General features: G+C 31.0%; 1 protein-coding gene across 1 annotated transcript in view; it reads right to left on the bottom strand.

The window, feature by feature from the left end:
- Positions 1–4,774: 4,774 nt before the first annotated feature.
- The window catches only part of LOC129216105 (DNA polymerase alpha catalytic subunit-like), a 101,870-nt gene continuing 83,904 nt past the window's right edge, over positions 4,775–22,740 (bottom strand). Inside the window, exons 25-37 of the mRNA XM_054850260.1 lie at positions 22,307–22,429; positions 22,174–22,206; positions 21,631–21,723; positions 20,447–20,652; positions 19,918–20,050; positions 19,212–19,343; positions 19,044–19,119; positions 16,666–16,764; positions 13,445–13,629; positions 10,904–11,029; positions 9,975–10,091; positions 5,699–5,792; positions 4,775–5,275 (exon numbers count right to left, since the gene is read on the bottom strand). Coding sequence (XP_054706235.1) covers positions 5,130–5,275; positions 5,699–5,792; positions 9,975–10,091; positions 10,904–11,029; positions 13,445–13,629; positions 16,666–16,764; positions 19,044–19,119; positions 19,212–19,343; positions 19,918–20,050; positions 20,447–20,652; positions 21,631–21,723; positions 22,174–22,206; positions 22,307–22,429 — 1,563 coding nt within the window. The 3' untranslated portion in view covers positions 4,775–5,129. The remainder of the gene's footprint in view (positions 5,276–5,698; positions 5,793–9,974; positions 10,092–10,903; positions 11,030–13,444; positions 13,630–16,665; positions 16,765–19,043; positions 19,120–19,211; positions 19,344–19,917; positions 20,051–20,446; positions 20,653–21,630; positions 21,724–22,173; positions 22,207–22,306; positions 22,430–22,740) is intronic.

Below are 22,740 nucleotides of genomic sequence, written 5' to 3'. Positions count from 1 at the left end.
AATCATATCGTTGTCAATACACGTGAGTAAAAATACAAATTAAATTTTTTGCACTGTGAATGGCATTTCATCATTTGTGATGTCATCGGCAGAAGCCGTAAACAATGAAAGCGCTCCGATATAAGTATTTTTTAAAAAACATTAAACATAAACAAATTTATCAAAAAATGGTCAGATTGTATGTTTTTAAGCATGTTCTTTCAGAAAAAATACTTTTACAATTTTGGAAACGACCCCATTTCAGACAAGAAGCTTGTTGAAACATTTTTATGGCACCGACCCCCCCCCCCCGTGCCTCTTCCTAAAATACGCTACTGGGAGGGAGGCAATCGTTCCTTCATGATCCCCAAATGAGATTCACTCCCATAATGTTCTGAGTTGGATAAGCATTTGTTCTAAGGTTCTATGCTTTAAACACTGCATAAAAGCAGAATTAGGGGCTCATTTAACTCAATATTGTTTGGTTTGATCATTGATCGAATTCTATCAACCAGTAGCGTAGAGAGAAATTTTTTTCTGGGTGGGGCAAAGGAAATTTCTGGTTGAGCGATTGGTAGGTACAATTGCTCATATTCAATTCGATCGAATTTTGCACGAGTTGAATGAGCCCCTTCTATGAACATTTTGCTTTTATTTTATGTTTAATAAGCAATAATTTTAAGATATTTCTTTTGCACAGCCATGAGATTAGAAGCCGAAAAGCGTGGAGAAGAATTTCCAAAGCAAAAGAAGCAAACAGTGTTCGGAAAAATAAAATCGTTCCTTACTGGAGGATCAGAAGAGAAAGAAAAGCCACAGATGGCAACGTCTACTTCTGAATCGAGCAAATTCTCACAGGAAATCCAGAGCCCTTCCGGTTAAAGCACGAAAGGAATTCCTCTCATGATGAGAAAGTTTTTGACTTTTTCTAATGTGCTTTATCTTTTTTGAACATTTGTTAATAACTTATTCAGAGATTTGTTTTTAAATAGCAATAACTTTATCATTTCTTTTAAGTTAGTATGTGATTTGTGTGAGTGCTTTCCATTGTTTTATACCAGTGCTGTAAACTAAATTAGTGTCATAAACTTGAGTCAACTATTTTTTCTTTAAAAAATCAAATTTAATTGACACCTCATTTTAAAAATTCCTCATTTCTTGTAAGGAAATTTAAGATGCCAAATTCCTTATTTACTCATAACTGTTCAATGTTGAGTTATCCTTAAGAGTGGTCATACTACGTTTTTCAAAGAACATAAGATTTTATGGGAATACAGTCATCTCTCAGTTGAACTTCCTTGTAGTTAAAAGATGATTTTTTTGAAGCCATCTAGGTATTTGACCTTGCTTTGTTACAGGGGTGCCCATATCCCCTCCCCCCTATCAATATTTCTCAACCCTCCTTCCCTTTTTCATTTTTTCACTCTCTTTTTTTAATTTTATCTTTTTTTAAAAAATATTTTTATTTATTTACTTTTAATTATTATTTTATTAGAAAAGTTCTGTGCTGGGCCAATGACATACACAGAAACTAAATAAATGAAATAAAATCTAAACAGAACAAAATATAAATAATTGAAATTTAAAATAAATCAATAAATAAAGTTAAATAAATAAATAATAATTTTTTTAAAAATCCCCCCTAAAAATTTTGGTTACAAAGGGTTATAGGATTAAAAGTGGCTATACCAAAAGAATTTTAATTCCTGTTTGGCACTGTCCCTAAGGTCTAGTATTAAATTCGAAAGGGCCATCGTTTTGAGGGAGATATTGTTAAATGTGTTAAAAGCATTTCAGAAACATAATTTGTAGAATTCTCATCGCAAATGTTATGTAATTATATTAATGTATAAATACAGGTCATACTACATGGAGCATTTTGCATTGTATTTCAGTCACGAGTTCTTTTTTCTGTGTGTGCTATTATAGTCATTATTATGTTTCATTGCAGGGGGGAGTTGATACTAAGCTGTTGAATGGCAAATAAAATTTTATGCTGCAATCATAGTGATTATTTATCATGAATTCAATAATTGATTTGACACGAAAGAATTGAGAATGTACATAACGGGGGAAACGTTGGATCTTCAATGCTGGTTACACAAATTTTGAATAAATTTGTAGTCTTAGTGTATGGTGCTTCTTTTTACAACAGCTAAATATCTATTAATGTAGTTTCATACACTTGATGTTCCTAACGTTCCCAATGTTAATTTATTCCCCCATGGAGTTGGTAACTCAAACAGTTTAATTTACATTTATTTTAAAATTGTTAAGCATATATTTAAATTTAAGATCAAAACAAAATATGAGATACACAGTTTTGATTTTTTTTTTTTTTTTTTGCATTTGTAAGAATAAACATTTTTTTAAAAATGACCATAGAAATGTCATAACAGAAAATCATAGTTTTTGCTTTCTGAATTTACCCTCCAACAAGGTTGTGGAACAAAGCTCATTTATTACCCAGAAGAATCATTTTATTTTCTCTCAGAAATGAATAAAAGCTTTGTTTTTGAAACAAATCAGTGCTGTCAATGTTTTAAACAAAAGAATCAGTTATAGAAATTATGTGCACTTTAACTTATGCTACAACTGGATTCTATAAATATCTCAAGAAAATATGCTTAAACCAATTAAATAATAATTCATGTTACGATTTGCAATAGTAAGAAATAAATTGCATGCAGTTTTTCTTAATAATTAATGTGTTCTGCTTCAAGAATAGTTTGGGTCTGATAAGATGAATTTCTATTGACAAGAAATTGAATGATTCCAGAAAAACTCCGAAAAAACTATACATGTTTATTTAGCTAAATTCTTCATTGCATATTTGGCAATCAAAACAGCTCTGGACCTCATTTGTTAAAAAACTCGTCAGAAATCCCTATTTTTCAAAAACATTATTCCAAGTACTTCAGAAGTAATTACCTTCCTGCAACTGAACATATTGAAAGAGATAGGGGAAAAAATATATCTCAAGGTATAAAGCAATCTTGAGATTGCTATTTTCCTAAATATTCAAAAGTTTTGCAGATTAATGTTTCAAGCTATGTAAAGTTTAGTCAAAAAAGAAGCACTTTTTTTCATATTCATTTTCCTAATTTTTTTTACACAAAAATGCTAAGCCTATGTTTTTTTTTGTTATTCGTGTGTTGTTCATGCATGATACTTTTTTTAAATTTTATTATTTATGAATATTTTCCTGGCTGTTTAGCAGCAACATATGTCGAATTTAAAACTTGAAATAAAGGAATAATTAAAGCATGTTGTTTCTAGCTCAATTTTCAACCAAGACATTCAACAATCAAACTTGTGAAATTAACTTTAATGCTTACTTTGCCAGAGAAAGGAATGGAGATCATGGAACTCCTGAATAAATCAGAGAAATATGCATAAAAGTGCAAAGGCAGCAGACCCAAAAATGCGTCAGCAGTCACTACAAATCCTAATTTTGAATATAAATCCTATAATGTCCCTTTAGAGTGAGAACATTAAATTTTTTAAATAACCAATATTAGGAAGTCAACAGTTTCTAATAAATAACGTTAACGGTCTCATTCAAAACACCTAAAAGATCAGAGTAAATATCCCGTTAAAATCAGAAAAAGCACAGCAGTTTTTGAAAATTCCCTTTTAAATGCAGACAATAGTACATAAAACCTTACATGAGGGAAAGAAAGAGATTCCCTAAAATCTCCATCAGAATAATGACATCAGTCATTAAAAATAACAAAATGATCTGATACAAAAATTTCAGTCAGGAATAGCACACGTTGCAATACAAAAACTCAAGGTAAGCCTCGTTTTATACTCGTAATATGGAAATACTTCTTCCTGTCTTGGCGAAAACACTTCACAATATGTCCAAAAACCAAGATAAGCCTCATTTTGGATTATGAAATCAACTTAAAATGACAAATTAGGGGGTGTTCCAATCATCTCTTGAACTTCAGGTAAAGATCACTCCGTGCAGTTTTTCAAGGGCTTTAGCATGCTGCAAAAATTGAACAAATGACTTTTTACGATGAGATTTTTTGCAAATTTATGATTTTTTTCAAAATTGGAATAAAATCTGGGGAATACTTTTTTTCAAAATAAAAAGTAACCTATGTTCACCCCGGCACTCATGACAATGTGTATACAAAATTTCATGATGATTGGTTGGGTAGTTACGGCGTGAAAAGGTAACAAACAAACAAAGTCACTTTCACATTTATAATAATAGTAAGGATAATTACTGAAGCATGCAGCATTGCCATGTGACACTGGCCTTCTTAGATAAAGTCCACCCCCCCCCCCTCCATTTTGTTTAGTTGATGCATTCATTGAGAGCAATGAAGTTGCAAAATAGGTAATTATTCAGTTTGTTGGTGGAAAATATTAAATAAAATACTGTAACCATCACTGCATAGTTTCTATATAAGAGGAAAGCTGTGCTTGAATATTGGTACATCAATTTTCAGTTCTGAGTAATTTCATTGCTTAATCATTCCGTTTTCAATACTGATTTACAGCAAATAATTTCTAACTAAAGAAGTCATTTTTCTTTTTAGTATATTACATACCCACACACTATGCACAGAAAAATAAAATTTTTTTTTAAAGGTAATTAGTCTTATTATATAATATTTATCAACAGTAATACCAAAGAAAATTATCACATACATATACAAAAGAAAAAGAAACGTGCAACTTTTGTGTATTGTTTTTCAAATTGAAAACAAAATATTTTATTTACATTCATTATAAATAAATATTTACAGATAATAATAGATGCATAAAATATCTAAAACAATGTACATGTATAAATATAGACTGGCATAACAATGATTAAGAAAAAAGTACTCAAAATGTCCTCTTTTTTACTCATTCATTCAATCTGCTTCACGAAATTAAAATTCATAAACATTAAAATTCAAAGTTAAAATAGATTGTGTTAGAAACAACAATATGTTTCACACTTTTCTGATGATAAAAGTTCACTTGTCTAAAGCATGTTATTTAAAAAATATTAATCATTTAATAATTTATTATTAAGATGAAAATTTGAGGTGAAATTAAGAAAAGTCATAATAAACAAAAATATTCATTGAACATTTTAATAATAGTTTGTAAAAAAAAAAAAGAATGCCTTTTACTCTATTATTCTATTTGTTCAAATCTTGCTCGTAAAGTCCATGAAACAATGCTGTTAAATTCACGATTCCATATGCACTATTTCTTAAAACTTGATCAATCGTACATTTTAAAATGGTGTAGACTTTAGCCACATCCTCTTGCTTAGTGTATAAAACTAAAATGAAACAAACAAGAAAAATATAAGTTTACTTCCTTCAGAAACCAAAAGTGAAGGAACTTTTTTAAAACAATAAAAATTACACTTCACATAATTTATTCAATATGCTCGAGCATGCAATATTTTGTGGGAAATCAATCATCTATTCATTGTATTATTGCTGTCATCTTATTGATTTCAAAGAAATAATGTTACAGTTTATGCACAAAAGAATATCACATACTACAAGAGATATTCATTAAATTAAAGGAAAAAATATGAAATAAAACTTTATTGAGTATAACACTTGCTTCAAATTCTGGATGAAATCATCATTTTATTCGTCAATTTTTCAAACAATTATTAAATTTAAGAAACATTTCTTTCACACAACCATTAGATTTAAAGGAATAAAATCAATAAATGCATGAAAATAGTTACTTTTTTCTTCATCTGTAAGAGATGAAACTGCTTTATCTAAATCAAACAAATGTTGAAAGTATGCCAACTGGGTGTAAAGTTGAGCTTCTGTGTACTGGGAAAAGAAATGTACAAAGTCATTAAAAACTAATTGGGCTTTAATTAAGATTTATTTTCATGGAATACCAAAAATCAGTAAGAATGCACAAGACCTATTTCAAAATAAGAAAATTATTAAAGCCACTTATAATTTTAAAATGCTTTTTTTAAAACATCTTGTTAAAATATACATGTTTGCAATCAAAATGTTTTCTGTAACATAAGCATTTTAGAAGAATAAATTATTACCACTAAAAATGAAACCCTTTCCTTGAAATTTCTGTACTTATCTATTAAGTTTTTCACCAAGAAATATGCGAATCAGTGAAAATTCCATTCTTTCAAGGCTAAATCATCAGGACACCTAAATATTAACCTATCCGCCTAAGTTTTTACCTCAATTCTATAATACTGCATAGAACAAGGTCAAGCTTGTGGGGAAGAAGACGATTTTAAAAATTTATTTTGAATCACCCTAGTAGTCGGGCAGTTTTGGTTTTTGCCCTTAACATTAATTTTGGATCCAAATTTTGGACTTTAAACTAGCAATACTAAATGCTATGTTACCAGATGATATACAGTAGCAAATAAAAATTTATTTTGAATCACCCTAGTAGTCGGGCAGTTTTGGTTTTTGCCCTTAACATTAATTTTGGATCCAAATTTTGGACTTTAAACTAGCATTACTAAATGCTATGTTACCAGATGATATACAGTAGCAAAGTATCCGTAAAACTTCTGAAAAAGCCAAAAATAAAAATGTTGACTCAATGGAAAAGGAGTTCGTTTCTATCAATTGCCACTCTTTGATATCATCTATGCTTCAGCAACTATACCATTACAATATGGCTGAAAGAAATGACCATGTAATTCAAAGATTGAGTAAAAACTAAAGTAAAAAAACTTAAAATCTTCTAATATTTTTCTGGTACTGAAACTACTTTTCTACCTGCAGTTACGTGGTTGGGGGAGGGGGGGTACAAATTTATATATTTTCACTTTAGCACTAATCTTTAATCACTGTATTGTATGGTGGGTGATCTACCATGTCTGAATATGTGGACTATGATTTTAAAAGCACATAAGTCTTTTTCGTTGCAGCTGGAGAAACACCTCTGAACCCCAAAGCAGAATACTTGACGATGTTCTTCAACGTAAAATCATTTGACCACAACTGTTCTGCAAGTACTTCAAGCATTGTATACACACACAAGCAACCAACGTGATCTTTTCCACAAATCGGGAGCCCTAAATCAAAATTCCAAAATTCTTTCATACAGGAGTTTTTTTTTTTCAGTTTTTAAAACTTTACTGCTGCTATGCATTTCTGTGAAACCTAAACCGATTGAAATTCTCCAAAAATATTTTACATGCTTTTTAAAATGCACAAAAAGAGCAAAGATACAATATTTTCTAAAAATCTGAACCTAGGTGTCAAACCACGTTCTTTTGGTTAATTTTACATGGCATAAAAGAGAAATTAAAATAATGTTAATAAATAAATAAATTACTAAAATAATAAGTAAAACGAGTCAAATTAGGGTAGCAAATAATAAAACACTTCAAAACACTCTAAATAACTGAAATATTGTCAGGATGCAAAAGGATTGATATCTCAAACAAGACACGTAATTTTCGTTGATGGACGTTGGCATGTATCCAAAACATACGTTTATGGAGGAAATTGCAGTGGATGAAGGTCGATCAAGGAAAGAAAGAGGAAACCAAAAACGCTAGAAAAATCAGAATCTTTCCAGATTTAAAGTATGAAATTTCTGCAGAAGCTACAGATTTTCTACAAATATCTTCAAGCTCAAGATAGAGCTTTGCACAAATTCTGCAGATTTCTTCAAGTTCAAAGTAAATCTTAAGTTCCTGCCAGGGCCGGATTTGGAAGTGGCGAGGGCCACGGGGCAACAAAGGAGTGGAGGCCACAATCAGGGTTTGAAAATATCATCATATTTTTGAAAATATCCGATACTTTGATATATATCCGAATATTTTTATATATATGTATATATTCGATATTTTCGATCAGCACTTTAATAGTAAATACATCCTGAAGTCACTGCTATTTATTTTTTTATATTATAATTAATATAATTTATAGAGGAGGAAAAGCGTAAAACTTGCTGACCCGTGAAAGTTAGGATATTTTGTAAAAATTTTATTGTGGGGGGCCCCTTTGTTGTGGAGGCCTCGGGGCAGTAGCCCCGCCTGTCCTCCCCTAAATCCGGCCCTGGTTCCTGCAGATGACTTATCAAATTCAACATTTTTTGCAAGTTTTCCGCAAATTGTTGTAATTTTCTAGAATTTTAGATTTTCTTCTAATTTAAAGAAATCTGAAGAATTTGTGCAAAATTTTATCTTGAGTTGGAAGATATTTGCAGAAAAACTGCAGTTTCTGCAGATTTATTGCAGAAATTTGTAGAATTTCTGCAGAAAATTTGTCTGAGTTTTTCTCTCACATTTGAGCAGAATCGTTCTGCAGCTCAGGCACCTGTTCTGCGACATACATCGCAAATTTAGTAGTATTCTGCTTTAGGGCCTCCGGGCAAATTCCTTATTTCAGGTATTAATGCTAGCTGTAGGTACATTTTCAGAAAAAATTCCACCAAGTCTACATAAAAAATTTAATGAAAAAAAAAAAAAACCAAGAAGGTGATGAAGGGAGTATTACGAATGCACTGAAGTATGAGAGAAATGCAGAAAATCCTGGATTTGAAGGATAAAGGCTTAAATAAAATTAACAACAATGTAATTTATTTCCAAAATAACTAACATACATAAAATTGGCCAAGTACTACAAGTAGGTAACAACAAATTTGGGAAAAATAAAATGGTTTACTTTTGCTGAACATATTTTGTCAAAAGATACGAAAACAAGTAATTAAACAACGATAGTTTAATAACAATTAAATCAAGTCCTTAAACTTTCCCAAAATCATGAGAAAACACTTAATTTCTTGAAATTTCTCAGAAGCAGTATGAAAAAAAAAGGGCTGAATTGTAGCTACCTACTAGTCTGCCGTGCTAAGCACAGATGTGGTATCTGCACATTTTATCAAAATTGAGTTATTGTCACCAGGTAGTCGATTTAATTGACCTAAATCTCAAGTTTTTTGACGATTAGTGAAAGCGAAATATTAAAAAAAAGCTTTAAGAAAAAAGTCGTAACTGCACATTTTGCGTAGTTTGCTAAGGCAATTTGAACGTAAGCGACAAAGACTAAGCCTTTAAAGTGGTATCTGTGCAATTACCACTTTTTCCATAGTAACTTTTAGATACAACTTTTATACCTTAGTTAAGCAGCACATTTAACTATGTAGCAGTTTATTGTAACAGAGTACTAGAATTGGTTTATTGTTGAATAGTTGATATAGGTCAAAAGTAAAAACTAATACAACTTTGCATAAATGTTAAAGTAAATATTCAGCTTTTCTATTTAAATTTTTAATTAAAATGCTAATTCTTAAAAATGAAATGCATTTGAAATATTCATATCTAATTCCTTTCAGCAAAAAAAAAAAAAAAAAAAAACTAATTTCATTCTACGGCTAATTATATTTTTAAGTATCGTCTGCAGTCAAAACTATCTTCACGCTCGGTAAAAATGAATCTATAAAGTAAAACTATAAATAACAGCATCAACACATTCTTTGAATATAAAGAACAGAAAATTGTTATAGTTTATACAGTTTTAAATGTCCAAAATTTTTTAAATATATTTTTCAGAAGGTAGATTCTGTTAGATTTGTATTAACATAATAAAGCAGTAGCTGTCCAAATAAAGCAGAGTATTATTTAATGATACATCAAGATCGTTTTAATAAGCTATTTTTGTTGTATCTGTGCAGATACCACTAAAAATGCTTAGTAATTATCACTTACGGTGAAATTAATCTTGTGTATAAAAAGGTTTTGCAGGAAAATTTGTCGTAACTGCATTCATAAATTTTAAATTAAGACTTTTACAAAAATACCCTCTTATGTAGGCTAGATAAGTTATTTACGTCATATTATTGAACATTTAATTAAATCACAAATCAAAGAAACAAGTTGTAAAACTTTAATCATGAATTTCTCATTTTCAGTCCTACTGCAGATACCATTTTTGCACTTAGCATGGCAGTGGTAGTATTTACTCCAAGATATAGCAACAACAGAATTGGAAAGCTCATTAAAATAAAGGGCGTACTTTTAAATGAAGATTTGAATTTCTACAAGAAGAACAAATAGGACCTCCACTTGTAAATCTAAGGGGCACTTTACGTGTCTCATAAGCACAGCCAACGTCTTCACAGATCAAAACAAGCTGTAAAGAAAGAAAGAAAAATAAACTAAGTCTATTATTGATGATTAAAATAGGAAATCTTTTACAGTGAAAGGATGTATTAAAATATTCTTCACTCATTTTTAGTTAAACATTTTAGTAAATTTATACAGCAAGCACTGGTGAGTTGGTATGAAAAATTTGAAATTCCTTAGTTGTTTATGCAAGAATTAAGAAGAAAAAAAAAAACATTTTAATTTAGAATGTTTCAACTTAATTACATAAGAGAAAAAAAAATAAACTAGGTGAAATTTCTAACAAAGAAGGTATAAATAATAGAATTCATATAATGTGTTTTGCCTCAGTTTCTCATAAGATTTTAATCAAAATTCACACAATATTCAAAACTTTCCACTTATAATTTCAAGGTCTATCATGCAAAACTTTACCTTTTTAAGGAGCATTGACAAAATGTTGACTTCTAAAAACAAATCCTTCATGGACAACTTGAAAGATTTTCAAAATTCTAAGCTCCAAAGCAAAACTGTGTCACATTTTTCTACTTCAAAGCTCCTGTTTAATATTAATACTTATTACTTAAATGTTCCTTTTTTTTTTCATTGGTGCACTTTTTCTAGAAATTAATGATTTTGATATTTTTTAAAATTTGCTTAATGATACAAGTTATTTCCACAAAGCTACCTTTCTTTAAACTGATCTACTTTTATAAAAACCCTTAAAACAAGACAATATAAAGTAGATTAGGATGTTTCCCTGAATCCAGCAGTTCATTTCATATGTAACTAAACTATTAAACAAAAATGATTAAATTAATGAGATTACAAAGCATTTACCTTATAATACTTTGAAATAAACTGCCTAATTGTCTTCTGTAGTTGATTCTTGAGATTGGCTATATGTTGAACCATGCTAGTCTTACAATTTGCACAAGACTTTAAAATGCAACTGATGGAATTTGGCTATATATTAAAAAAAAAAAAAAAGTTTTTAAAATTAAGTAATAACAATTTTGCAGGATTTTATGAACATATACTTAAAGAAAACGTGTGCACACAAATATTTATACAAATAGTCCAAAAGCACATGCTTGGAGAGTAAACCACACATTTTTCTAATATGAAGGTAGAAAAATTCCCGCAAAAATTGGAAAAATATATCCGTAGAAACCCTTGATCTCTCTGCATCAGAAAAAAATTGTTCCAATGTTCCAAGCTAATTAGAATGAGGATTATAACTGCTTTTAACTAATTTCATGCTAAAATGTAGGTAAGTCTTCAATTTGAAATTCATTATTGATTAATGTTGTTGTTGAGCAATGCTTTTATTAAAATCTGTAGCACAAAGAAAGATCTGTGGCTGTTTTGTTTTTTGAATATGAACAAATAAAAATCTGGCATTTGTTTTGAGGCTTTTCCTGTAATACGGGGATTTAAAAGTTTTCATTTTTGGGTATTTTTCAGCAATCTGTCAGGAAATTTGAGATTTTGTCCAAGCCTGATTGTTGAACACGTGACACTAAACATAACTTTTATTTTGGAGGTAGACCCAGCAAAGCTGGGCAATGCAACTAGTCATAAATATTAAAGGAGGTTTAAAACAGAAACTGAATCAATTAACCAATTCTTATTATTATTAAATTGCTTTTGTACAAATTTAAGGATACTGCTGATGAATCATACCTCATTATGTAAGCATTATAATTAACTAAAATGGGTTAAATATATCTTGCATTGTTTTTTATCTCTTTCAACTACAACAGGACTATCTTAGGAATTTGAGGAGGCTGCAATGTGATCCTCTCCCTCAAATAATGGAGAGTTTGTTCGACATAGCACATGCTAGTAACAAGTTTGAAAGCATCTTAAAATTCTCAACCTTTTATAATATGTAGGCAAAACTAACATCAACATAATTCAGGTACAGTTATTTTCCTAGTTTGAAATTCCAAGAACATTGTAAAGCAACAGGGTTCGTGTTTAAACAAATTCGCAGGAAAAGGATGCAACTTGCCAGAAAAATCAGGCCCCAGGGACCCAGAAAACCCAAAAGATAAGAACCAGAAAAAAATTTGGAGAAAATGCTAAAGATCTATTTAGTAAATGCTTTTAAGCTTCAATGACCAGGAGAATCAACAGAAAGGGATTTTAATGACCCTATCTCTTTATCAGCTATTCAAACACACCCTATTTTTGACCAGTCAATGGAACTTTAGTGATAAGACTGGAGCTTACAGTGACCTCCTGGGCAGAGCTCAGGGGGGCAAGTTCATAAATAGCCCATCATACTGTATTCTAAGAATAAACTCTTCCTCAACTTTTACCTTGAGGAAATTCTTGAAAACAGCACTGAAGACTAAAAGTAAGAGTGGTTTCAATACAATCTTCAGGATTATTACAAGACAACTGTAAAGTAAAAATAGCTATTTTGCATTCATGTAACCAGAATTACTTTTGAAAAGCATTATTTTGCATCCCCAATAAAAGAAGGGGAGAAAAAAAATGGCGAACATTTTCCCGATCGCACGAAACAAAAAGTTCTGAACTTCACATTTTTCTTGTTAAATTGCTTATGAATAACTTGAATTTTATACAAAATCACTTTAACCTTGTTCTTTTTCCAGAAATTCAACTCTTTCTGATGGGCTATTTTTATTTGGACTTACAAAAGTCGAGTATTAATCGATCGCACACATGTTAAAAATAGCACAAAAGCCAAAACAAATATTTTTAATGAGTCAAAATAAAGTCAAATATACTGATTTAAGATTGCAAATGATCAATTTTCATACTCATATGAGAAAATGTTTCGTTTTCGCGATCGCGATTTTTGTGTTGGGTTCATTTGCCTGTGATTTTTTTTAAATTATGATGTAATTACCAATGATAATGGGGAGAGGGGGGGGGGGGGGGGCTGTTCGCTTATTTCACTAACAAAAATTTCCAGGAAAACAAATGTAAGGGGAGTGCTTTTTGCTTGATCAATCAGAGGCACTTGCGTTTTATTTTATGGTAAAATCCATTTTTAAAGTAAATTTTGAGTTAATCTCATTGTAACTGACCAAATAGTTTCTCACATAACTAAGTCTTGCAAGTGTATTGTTTGAAAATAATTTTACAATGATAATCACAAAAAAAATAGGGCAAAATTAACTAATTTATTTAGTTTCATGCCTCCCCCCCCCCCCAAGAATAAATATTTTTATATTATTCATTTATACGCTAAGATTTTCTGTTTAAAATTTAAGGGACTCATTTTTTCCACCAAAGGACCCAAATCTATTTCACTAATGGGTCCCTGGGACCCAGGTTATGGATAGTTGAGCGCGAATAATAGTACATTGTTAGAAAACAAAAATATATTTGGTATTTTATTACCTCTTTCACTAAAATATCATCAATAACGATTTTATGATAACACTCTGAAGCTGGGCATACAAAAACTAATTTCTCACAGTCTTGAAATCTATCTTTGTCATCGAACAAAGATGATGGATTCAAAAGTTTGTCTTCTTCTTCTTCAGCTTCCCGAACAGCAGACTGATACTTGGACGAGTCCAAACCTTAAGAAAAAAGAAAAAAAAAACATGATAAATCAAAACCTACAAAAAAATTAGGTGCTAAGCTTTGTTTAAAACAAGCAAAAAGGATAGTCCACAAGACATTTCCACAGCAATACATACTACATTTATAGAAAACAAAGAGTCATTTCATGTCCGGTGATCTCCCCCAACCATCTCAGATTTGGATGAAATTTTATACATGGGCAGATACCTCTTTGAAACTAACCTATACAAATTTTCTGCATCCAAGATCCAACTACTGAGGATCTAGGATATCCCAAAAAAGTTTTCCAAAATGGCAGATCAGCTGTATGAAACAAATTGCCATGGTTACGGTAATGTTCATCACACTGGAAGCACAAAGTACTTTTGTTGTGAGTAAAAGTAATGTAAATTCTTGGCAAAGAGCAAGTGGAAAAATTTTTCCACGGATTTTAGATTGCATCAATCTTGACCAAAAGTAGTTCAAAAGCTCATCTTTACTAATAATAAAACCGAAAGTCTCTGTGTCTGGATGGATCTCTGTGACGCGCATAGCGCCTAGACCGTTTGGCCGATTTTCATGAAATTTGGCAGTTAGTTTGTAGCATGGGGGGGGGGGGGGGGGGTGCACCTCGAAGCTATTTTTCGAGAGTTCGATGAGGTTTTTTTTTCTATTCCAATTTTAAGAACAAAGCTATCATAATATGGACAAGTAAATTACGAAATTATCATAACGTGGAACCGTAACATGGGCATAAGCCCAATTGGCGAGATACGAATTATCATAATGTGGAACTAATGATGTAAAATACCTGGGTATTTATTTAAAAAATTTATATTCAACTAAAATACTTTTCTGTATGTATTCCGCTTTGTATATATATAACCAACCATACACAAAACAGTAAATTTTTGCCCAAAAATTGTATTTTGATCACATATTTAAAGAATTATTGTGGGAAACAACTTAACAATCTAATATGATATTCACATTAAAAGTGTTGGATATGCCTAATCAATGTTGATAGCCAAATTTCAGATATAAGAAGCCATTCTGCAAGCATAACAGGTTACAAAAAAAAAAGCAAACATCAATTTTTTAAGGTCCTAGTCTTTTATAACCCAGTAATATGTACCTGCATGACATCAAAATGTAAAGAAATGTTGCTCAATTCATTATTACTATTTATTTACCTACACTGGTGAGCAAAAATTAAGGACGAGACGGTTTTTTCAATATAACTTTGTACAAAAGCTTTCCAAATCAACACATTTAATACCGTAAGATCCCCAATACGTAAGGACATGTGTAATGTAAGCAACACTTACTAAAAGAGAAATCAGAGGGATAAAAAGAAGCTTTATTGAAAAAGTAGCATGGAGCGCAATGTGACTGAAGGTCAAAACATCCCTGTGATGGGTGTCCAGCAAGAAACATCCGGTCTTTAGTAGGGGATATGATCTCCCCCGACTGCTAGGCAGGTTTCACAGTATCTGCCCATGCTGAGAATGAGGGTGTCAATGAGTTGTTGAGGCATTGCTGCCCATTCGTCTTGCAGCGCCAATCGAAGCTCCCGAAGCGTTACTGGTGGTAAGGTACGAGCTGCCATGGGCGCCCATATGCAAAGTTGCAAAGGGGGGGGGGGGGCTCAAGTATTTTCCTCGTGGTTTAGATGGATATTTTCCCCGTGGAAACTGATTTCAGGACAGATTTGAATCATTAAAATTTGACATTTTTAATAACTTATTCATTAATGGCTGGAGAAATTTTTTTTTTTACATTTTTGCAAAGAAAAAAGTACTAAAAACAAGGAAGTTCTAATTTCAAGGGGGGGGGGGGGCTCAAGCCCCCCTATATGGGCGCCCTTGCGAGCTGCCAAGCGTCTGCCTAGAAAATCCCATACATGCTCGATGGGATTGAGATCCGGAGATTGTGCCGGCCAATCCATACGTTCAATATCCTCACTCTCTAAGAGCTGTTTGGCAGCTATTGTGCGATGACATGGTGCATTGTCGTCCATGAAAAGGAACTGTGGACCCATAGCACCTCTAAAAAAAAGCACATATGCAAGAAGAATCTCGTTACATTAATGGGTCCCGTTGACTGAACCTGCGTCGAAGATGTGAAGGTTTGTAAAAAACAAAAGGAAAAGATGATCAACTTTTATCTATATTTTGAATGTATGTGAAATACTTCTAGTTCTAAGTTTCTACTTTTTACTGATATTTAACAGATGATTTTTTTTTTTTTTTTGCAGAGTGGAAAAGAGGGGGGCATAAATTATTCTACTAGAGTAAATTGAAAGCTGTGGTTGCAGAAAAAATTCAATGACTTTTTTTTTTCAAATATTATAGGATTACAATTTTGCTTTAATTCAATCGATATGATATATTAAAATCAAACTTAGTTGCTTTTAATTCAGTTTTCTTTAAAAACAGTATATGGTTAGTAAACTAAGTGAAGATTAAATGATTTTAAATAAAGGATATATGTTAAGCTTAATCAATGACCACTTTAACCATCTTACTTAAGTTGTTCTAACGTATTATGTAAAATGAATCTAGCTTAGCTGTTTATGCAGGCATGTTCTAGAGACATCCAGGAAGCTGCCTGCACAACTAATCTGCTAATTTTGAGATCAGAATATAGTTGCTAATTGTTAAAATGTAAAATAAAAAATTTACCTTCATTCTTTAATTTATTTTGAATATTTAACTCTTTATTTGATTTATGACCACTTTACCCAGTTGATCATTTTCTCCCACCAGACCCTAGTTTTTTGAGGCCGAAAGAACCCCATCTTCTGTACAAAATGACGAAGCCGGTACATCCCTGTGCTTGTTTTTTGAAAAATCTCAAGTTCTGGGAGAGGAGTTTGCATTAATCTGAGATACACTAATTATGAAAAACTCATATTAGATCCATTTCACATAAATTAGATTGCATTCTAGTATGATTCTACTGTATACTCATACCTGAGTAAATAGATTTTGCATAATTCATATACTTGGAGCCTAAAGAAAGAAAAAGCAAAAAAAAAAAAAATTACTCACCTAAACAATCAGCAATAACTCCTGCATCAGTGCCTTCAATAGGTGCACACAATCGGGATATCACAGGATGAATTTGTTGTGACAAGTAGTAAGACACATCTAAAAATTTTGAAACACAATTTATATGATACCAATTCAAAGATAATATCAAAACCACATTTTAGTATTTATATACAAATACAAGGATATCACAGCTTAAACACAAAGACATTAAGCAAATAACTTTTTTTCATATGACAATCTCCATGCAACTGACAAGGTGAAGTTTAATTATCCTTTTAAGATCATCATTTCCCAATTGGGTACCTTTCTAAATTAGTCATCGCCAAATCACTTAATATTATTTAACTAAGGGCTGCTTGCTAACAACCTCAAAGATAGCACCAAAATCCAATTTGTTTCACGAAAATTTAAACAGTTGCTAGAAAAAATCAGATTAAAATATGCATTTGGATTAGAACAAAATAAAAATCTTCCTCCCCATCCTGCAGAAAATCGAAATTAAGAGCTCACCACAAAAAAAAAAAAAAAAAAAAAAAAAAAAAAATCTATGCCTTACAGAATTATTTAAAAAAAAGGTTTTGAAGAGCATCCCTCCACTGGGGTTCAAATTAACTTGTACTAAATTTCACAGTTATAGATGGTAAGGGGCTCTTCAGCATAGCAAAGGGGCCATTTTGTATGTTTGTAATATAATTTTCAAAAACATAGTCTCCAGTAACATTTGGTTCTTAAGTAAGGCCTCACAAAATTCTCAGAAGTTTTAAGAAATTTCCATGTTTCCATTTGAAGTTTTTATTAAATACAACAGACACAAAAGTAATCAAAATAACGCGTGCAGGGGAGACTGCACAGAGCCAGCCTTAGCAAATGCAGGTCCAATAGCTACAGCTTATTGATCAGCTAATTTTATTCCCCCCCCCCCCAACCCCGTCCTATTTCCTTTCTTTTTTCTCTTGTTTCCTCCGTTCGTCTAAAAGTAAGAAAATATTCAAAATGCTGCTCCTCCGAACTCCCCCCCCCCCTCCACACACACCCACACACCGAAAGCATTATGGAGCATCTGAAATTTCGTTTCAAGGTCTTAGATTTCGCGATATTTCCAGCTTAAAGCCCCCAAATACTCAACGACATCAAAAATCGCTTAAAATTCCGTTTTTGTTGCTTGAATCTCAAAAATTACCAAGTCTAATATGGCCTTATAATAGCATTTTGAAGGCTTGAATTTCAGAAAATATTTGGGCAAGGGTCCACATACCGCCCTTCTTTTATATCATAAGTTGTTGGATTTTTTAAACTACACTAACAAAAAGTTTAAGTGGGATGGCTACTGAATATAAAATATTGCTAAAGTTTTTAGGGCCATAATTTTCAAAATTTTTCAAGGGAAGCGCTCTCTTCCTTCTCTAAAATTCTATTTTTGAAACTTCAATTTCGAGAATTTGCAGGGGATAGATTTTGCCCTTAAAAAAAAAAAAAAAGAATCGATCTGGGACAGTCTCTGACCCTAAAGTCAATAATTATGGCCTATAGTTGCATTTTTAAGGCTTCAATTTCTAGAAATTTCCACCGAGACCCCTGTACCTTTTTTCATCTGACATCAGCAAAGAAAGCTTTAAATGGCGTTTTTAGACTACAAATTTCAAAATTCTTCCGGGGGAGAACCCCCCGACCCACCTTTCTATCAGGTCATTTTTCCCCCTTCAATGTGCTGCCCCCTCCCCACATCACCAAAAAAAACTTCTTTTCGATTGCGTTACTAGTCACAAAATGTTTTTGACCTAGCAATTAAGTGAATTGAGAACTCTAAGTGCCAATAGTTAATACAAAAATCAATTCCATGAATTCAATTATTTGTCTGAGAATATTTTATGATTAAAAGGGCCTCTCAAAACTGCATCGCCGACGTCTGTTTTTGCTCTCGCGCCGCCACTGCTGTCCTCTTAGCATAACTAACCACGATGTGATAGTTTTAATTCAATCTCAAGAGCTTAATAGGTAAAACAATATTTGGAAAGATAGGATATTTAAAGATTGAGTAATGAGAATGTTTTGAGTAAAGTTATAAAGTTAACAAATCTGAACCTCAGAGCCAGAAGGATGTTAGTCACATTATGGCAATTTTACAGGAGAAAGGATTTTTTTTTTTTTTTCGCGCATGCAAATGATGGGACATGTGCTCATTGAACCCTGGTAAAAAAATTTAAAAAGATTTTTTTTTTTTTTTTTTGATGTTTACATGGCTCAATGCGGAATAGGCTTTTACATACAATGCACTAATAAACGGAAAATCACAATTTTTGGACTTGCATCAGTCTGGCTCTAAGGTACAGAAATGATTGATGTATTTATGACCTTATAATTATTTAAGAACAGACCTATTTTCAAATTTTCATTTGATTTTAACTCATCGGGATGATATGCTCTTTGCATTGCAGGGCCATCAGAACCATCCTATAAATAATTAGCAACAAAAAAAATTCGATTAATTTTTAGAAGCCCAATAGGTCAGGGAAATTATGCCCATTCAAACAAAGAATACTTACTAAACAAATAATGAATGACACAGTGTCACCCATTCGTAATTTCTTTCCTCCCTTCTCATTTACTCTGATAGCAACAAGTACATGTGGAAGGTTTTTCTTGTTTGGGTAATCTTCAGGATTTTTAGTAAGTTGCTGCAATAGAAAAGGAATTACACAATTATATCAATTTCAATGCAAAAGAGCCAGTTAAAACTGACTAGATTTTTTGGAGGCATTAGAAAATTCTAAGCACATTTTAAAAGCTTTATTAAAGTCATTTTAATTCATATTGATTTGAGTTTAACATTTTACACATTTGATTAACATAATTTAATGTATTAATTACATTTTTAATGAAAGCACATTGTACATTTGTGCAATAATGGAATTATCTCACATTTCAGGACTAGTTGTAACTTTTCAAGAATAATGTAAATAAAGATGTGCCCAGTGTTCAAAGAACTCAGCAAAACATACCTGATTATGAATTGACTATGGGCATCACTTTTTTTTTTTGAGTTATGGCCTTTTTAAGGATAAAATATGAAGATTGACAATTTATGCCACACAATGTAAGATTAGTTCAAGAGCTTGTTCTTTAAGGAAATAAATGAAAATAAAATTTCATGAAATGCAGGGGGCAGATTGCTACATATGTATATATCAAAAACATTTTGCAAGTTCATTTCTAAAAAAATACTAAATATATGTCAGTAAAATTAATTACTTTGTAAATGATATAATCTGACAGTGGTTTCCTTCCTTGCGATACTTCTTCCCCCAATGTTCGGAGATGTTGATGAATGTTTTCTACAATGTCTTCCTTTGATTTATTGGACAAGATTTCTTTTATGATGAATCTATATTTTGAAAAGAAGTATACATTAAATAAGCAATTAACAAAAACAAGATCTGGTGAGCAAAAAATTGTAAAAGAAACACCAAATTGATCAAGAAACAAAGAATTTCACAGCAGTTGATAGCACAAGAGATTGGCTTAAAGAGTATATCTAAAAATAAAGAAAAATATTCAATCAATTATTCCGAGAGGGATGTAGAAAAGCAGTAATGACTAGCATTCAAAGACAACAACATTGGTCTGAGGCTATAAAGAAATGCAGTTTTAGTCCTGGCTAATGGGCGGTAATTTACTGACTATGAAGGGTTTGGTTTCTGATGAACAAAAACAATTATGGGCTATGCAATTATTATTGTATTAGATTTTTCCAGCTAGAAGACTACAAATGAAAACTTACTGTCCTGATTCTTTAGCAAGCTGAGACCAATCTCTTCTAACAATGTCCAACCCTTTTATTTCTTCTTTAAACACAATTTTATTATTTGGAAGACGTGTTACAGACAAAGCAGCATATTTTTTCTTCTTTAATAAGAGCATAGGTTTATAAATGCCATCAATATCTATTTCCAAAAGTTTGTAGAGCTTGTTGACTTCATTCTTGACCTATGAAATAGTACAAAAGAGAATTAATAACTAACAAGAATAACAAAAAAAAAGTAAAGTGATTTTATTTCGAAGCTAGATTTTTCTTGTTTAAAGAATGAAATAAGTATTTTTCAGTGATTATATTTTGATTAACAAAATCAAGTTCTAAATGTCAATTTATAATAAAATCACGCGACATCTGTATATGCAACATTTGTAGAAAATGTAACGCAAAATATCAATTTAAAACACCCATTTTTGATACTTAACTATCAAAATGCATTTTTAACTACTATATATCATGAAAATTGCTTTGAAAAAAAAAGAAACTGGTTAGGCTTTAGGATTGATACATTCAGATGCAATTTGGTATTGCAAAATATATTTTAAAAATAATAATTATTTATCCACATTTTAATTTCTTTTAATAGAGTCTTCAAATCTACATGGAAGCTTAAACAGAAAATTTAGGAAATTCTCAATTTTCTCAGAGTTTGCAGCTATATGATAAATTTAAACTTATTATTTCAAAAGAGACCCATTGGGATAGAAGTGACAAAACAATAGGTTCTTGCATAATTTTTTAAAATATCATTTGCTTATATAACAAACATTGGTTAAAAATCTGTAACCAGAGCAGGCTGTTTTTTTTTTTTTTTTTTCTAAATTTGTCCGGAAATAGTCACATACACATTTCATTTCCTTTCTTGCAGCCCAATACAAAAAAGGAAAATAATTGTCAAAAATAGAAAAGAAATAACACCAGACATATAGACAAACTATAAAATGTAAAAGGTTTATTGGCTCTAAAAATTTGTGTCATTGAAATGTTCATTAATAATGAACTAACTTTGGATCAAATTGGGATGATAAATTAATTTGCCAAAATAACATACACAAATGATAAAAAGTAATAATTTTATTTCGAAGTTTAATATATAAACATTTAACAGAATATAAATCAGTGAAAACTATTTAATTTAATTTCTAAATTACCTTATTGCCAAGCAGATTTACTTCATCCAGATCAACTTGATTAGTGTTTATCATGATTGAATCTGTATCTCCATATATAACATCTAACCCCATCTTCAAAAATATGTCATATTACAAAAAAATATTCGTGTAGACATGCATTATTTCACAACGAAAAAATGGATAGTATAAAGATCAGGAAAACATTTCTTTTCAAAGGAAAATACAAAATACTAGAAAAGTGCTTTTGCTCACATAAACCAAAATATTACAAGAATAAAAACTGCACTTGCTACCAAACATAGGGGGGGAAAAATCAAGGTAAATAAAATAGCTGAATTAAGCATCTATAAAATAAGAATTGATTCCATGGTTTCAAATAAAGATAAGAAGTGAACTAAAAATTAAAAGAATAATAATTTTAACTAATAAGCAATTTTCAAATGAATTAAAACTTTTCCAATGCATTAAAACTACTTGAAAATTTCATGATTTGCAATATTGTATCAATCATGTTCTTTGACTGGATAAGAAATTTTAGAAATGACTGTAAATTGAACTTACTCTCTCTACTAGCTCTTTTGTCTTCAACAAAATCTAAGAAAAAGGAAAATAAAGATGTAAAAATACAATACACAAATAAAGGCATTGAAATTTCATAAAAACGCCAATTATTCAAAATTAACAAAATGATTACTTCTCTTCCTTTACGAGTAACAAGTGCAGCTAAAGCTTTTGCATAGAACCTTGAATGACTAAAACCAAGACATCCGTACATGCTGTTTGCTGTTAACTTCAAAGCTCTTTGCCTGATATCGTACTGAAATGACATTCATGGACTTAGAACATTATAAAAAACACCAAGTTTAATTTTAAAAAAATATATATATAAAACTTTTTAGAGGCATTCGCATATCATTAACTGATCAAAAATAAATAAATAAAAGAACCAATGAAATTCATTTGGCACACATTCAATCGGCACACAAATTACCTTTTTCTATGACATAATTAACATGACACAACGATTTTTTGACATAAAAATATTACAGTTTATGTTAGGTCACACTTAACACACGAAATTCTTGGCTTGTTTTTTTTTTTCGGTTGGTTAGACTAGAACTCTTTTTC

The sequence above is a fragment of the Uloborus diversus genome, chromosome 1 (genome assembly GCF_026930045.1).
Source record: "Uloborus diversus isolate 005 chromosome 1, Udiv.v.3.1, whole genome shotgun sequence".
Taxonomy (NCBI): domain Eukaryota; kingdom Metazoa; phylum Arthropoda; class Arachnida; order Araneae; family Uloboridae; genus Uloborus; species Uloborus diversus.
The sequence above is the reverse complement of the archived record's forward strand: the minus strand, read 5'-3'. Positions and strand labels throughout refer to the sequence as shown.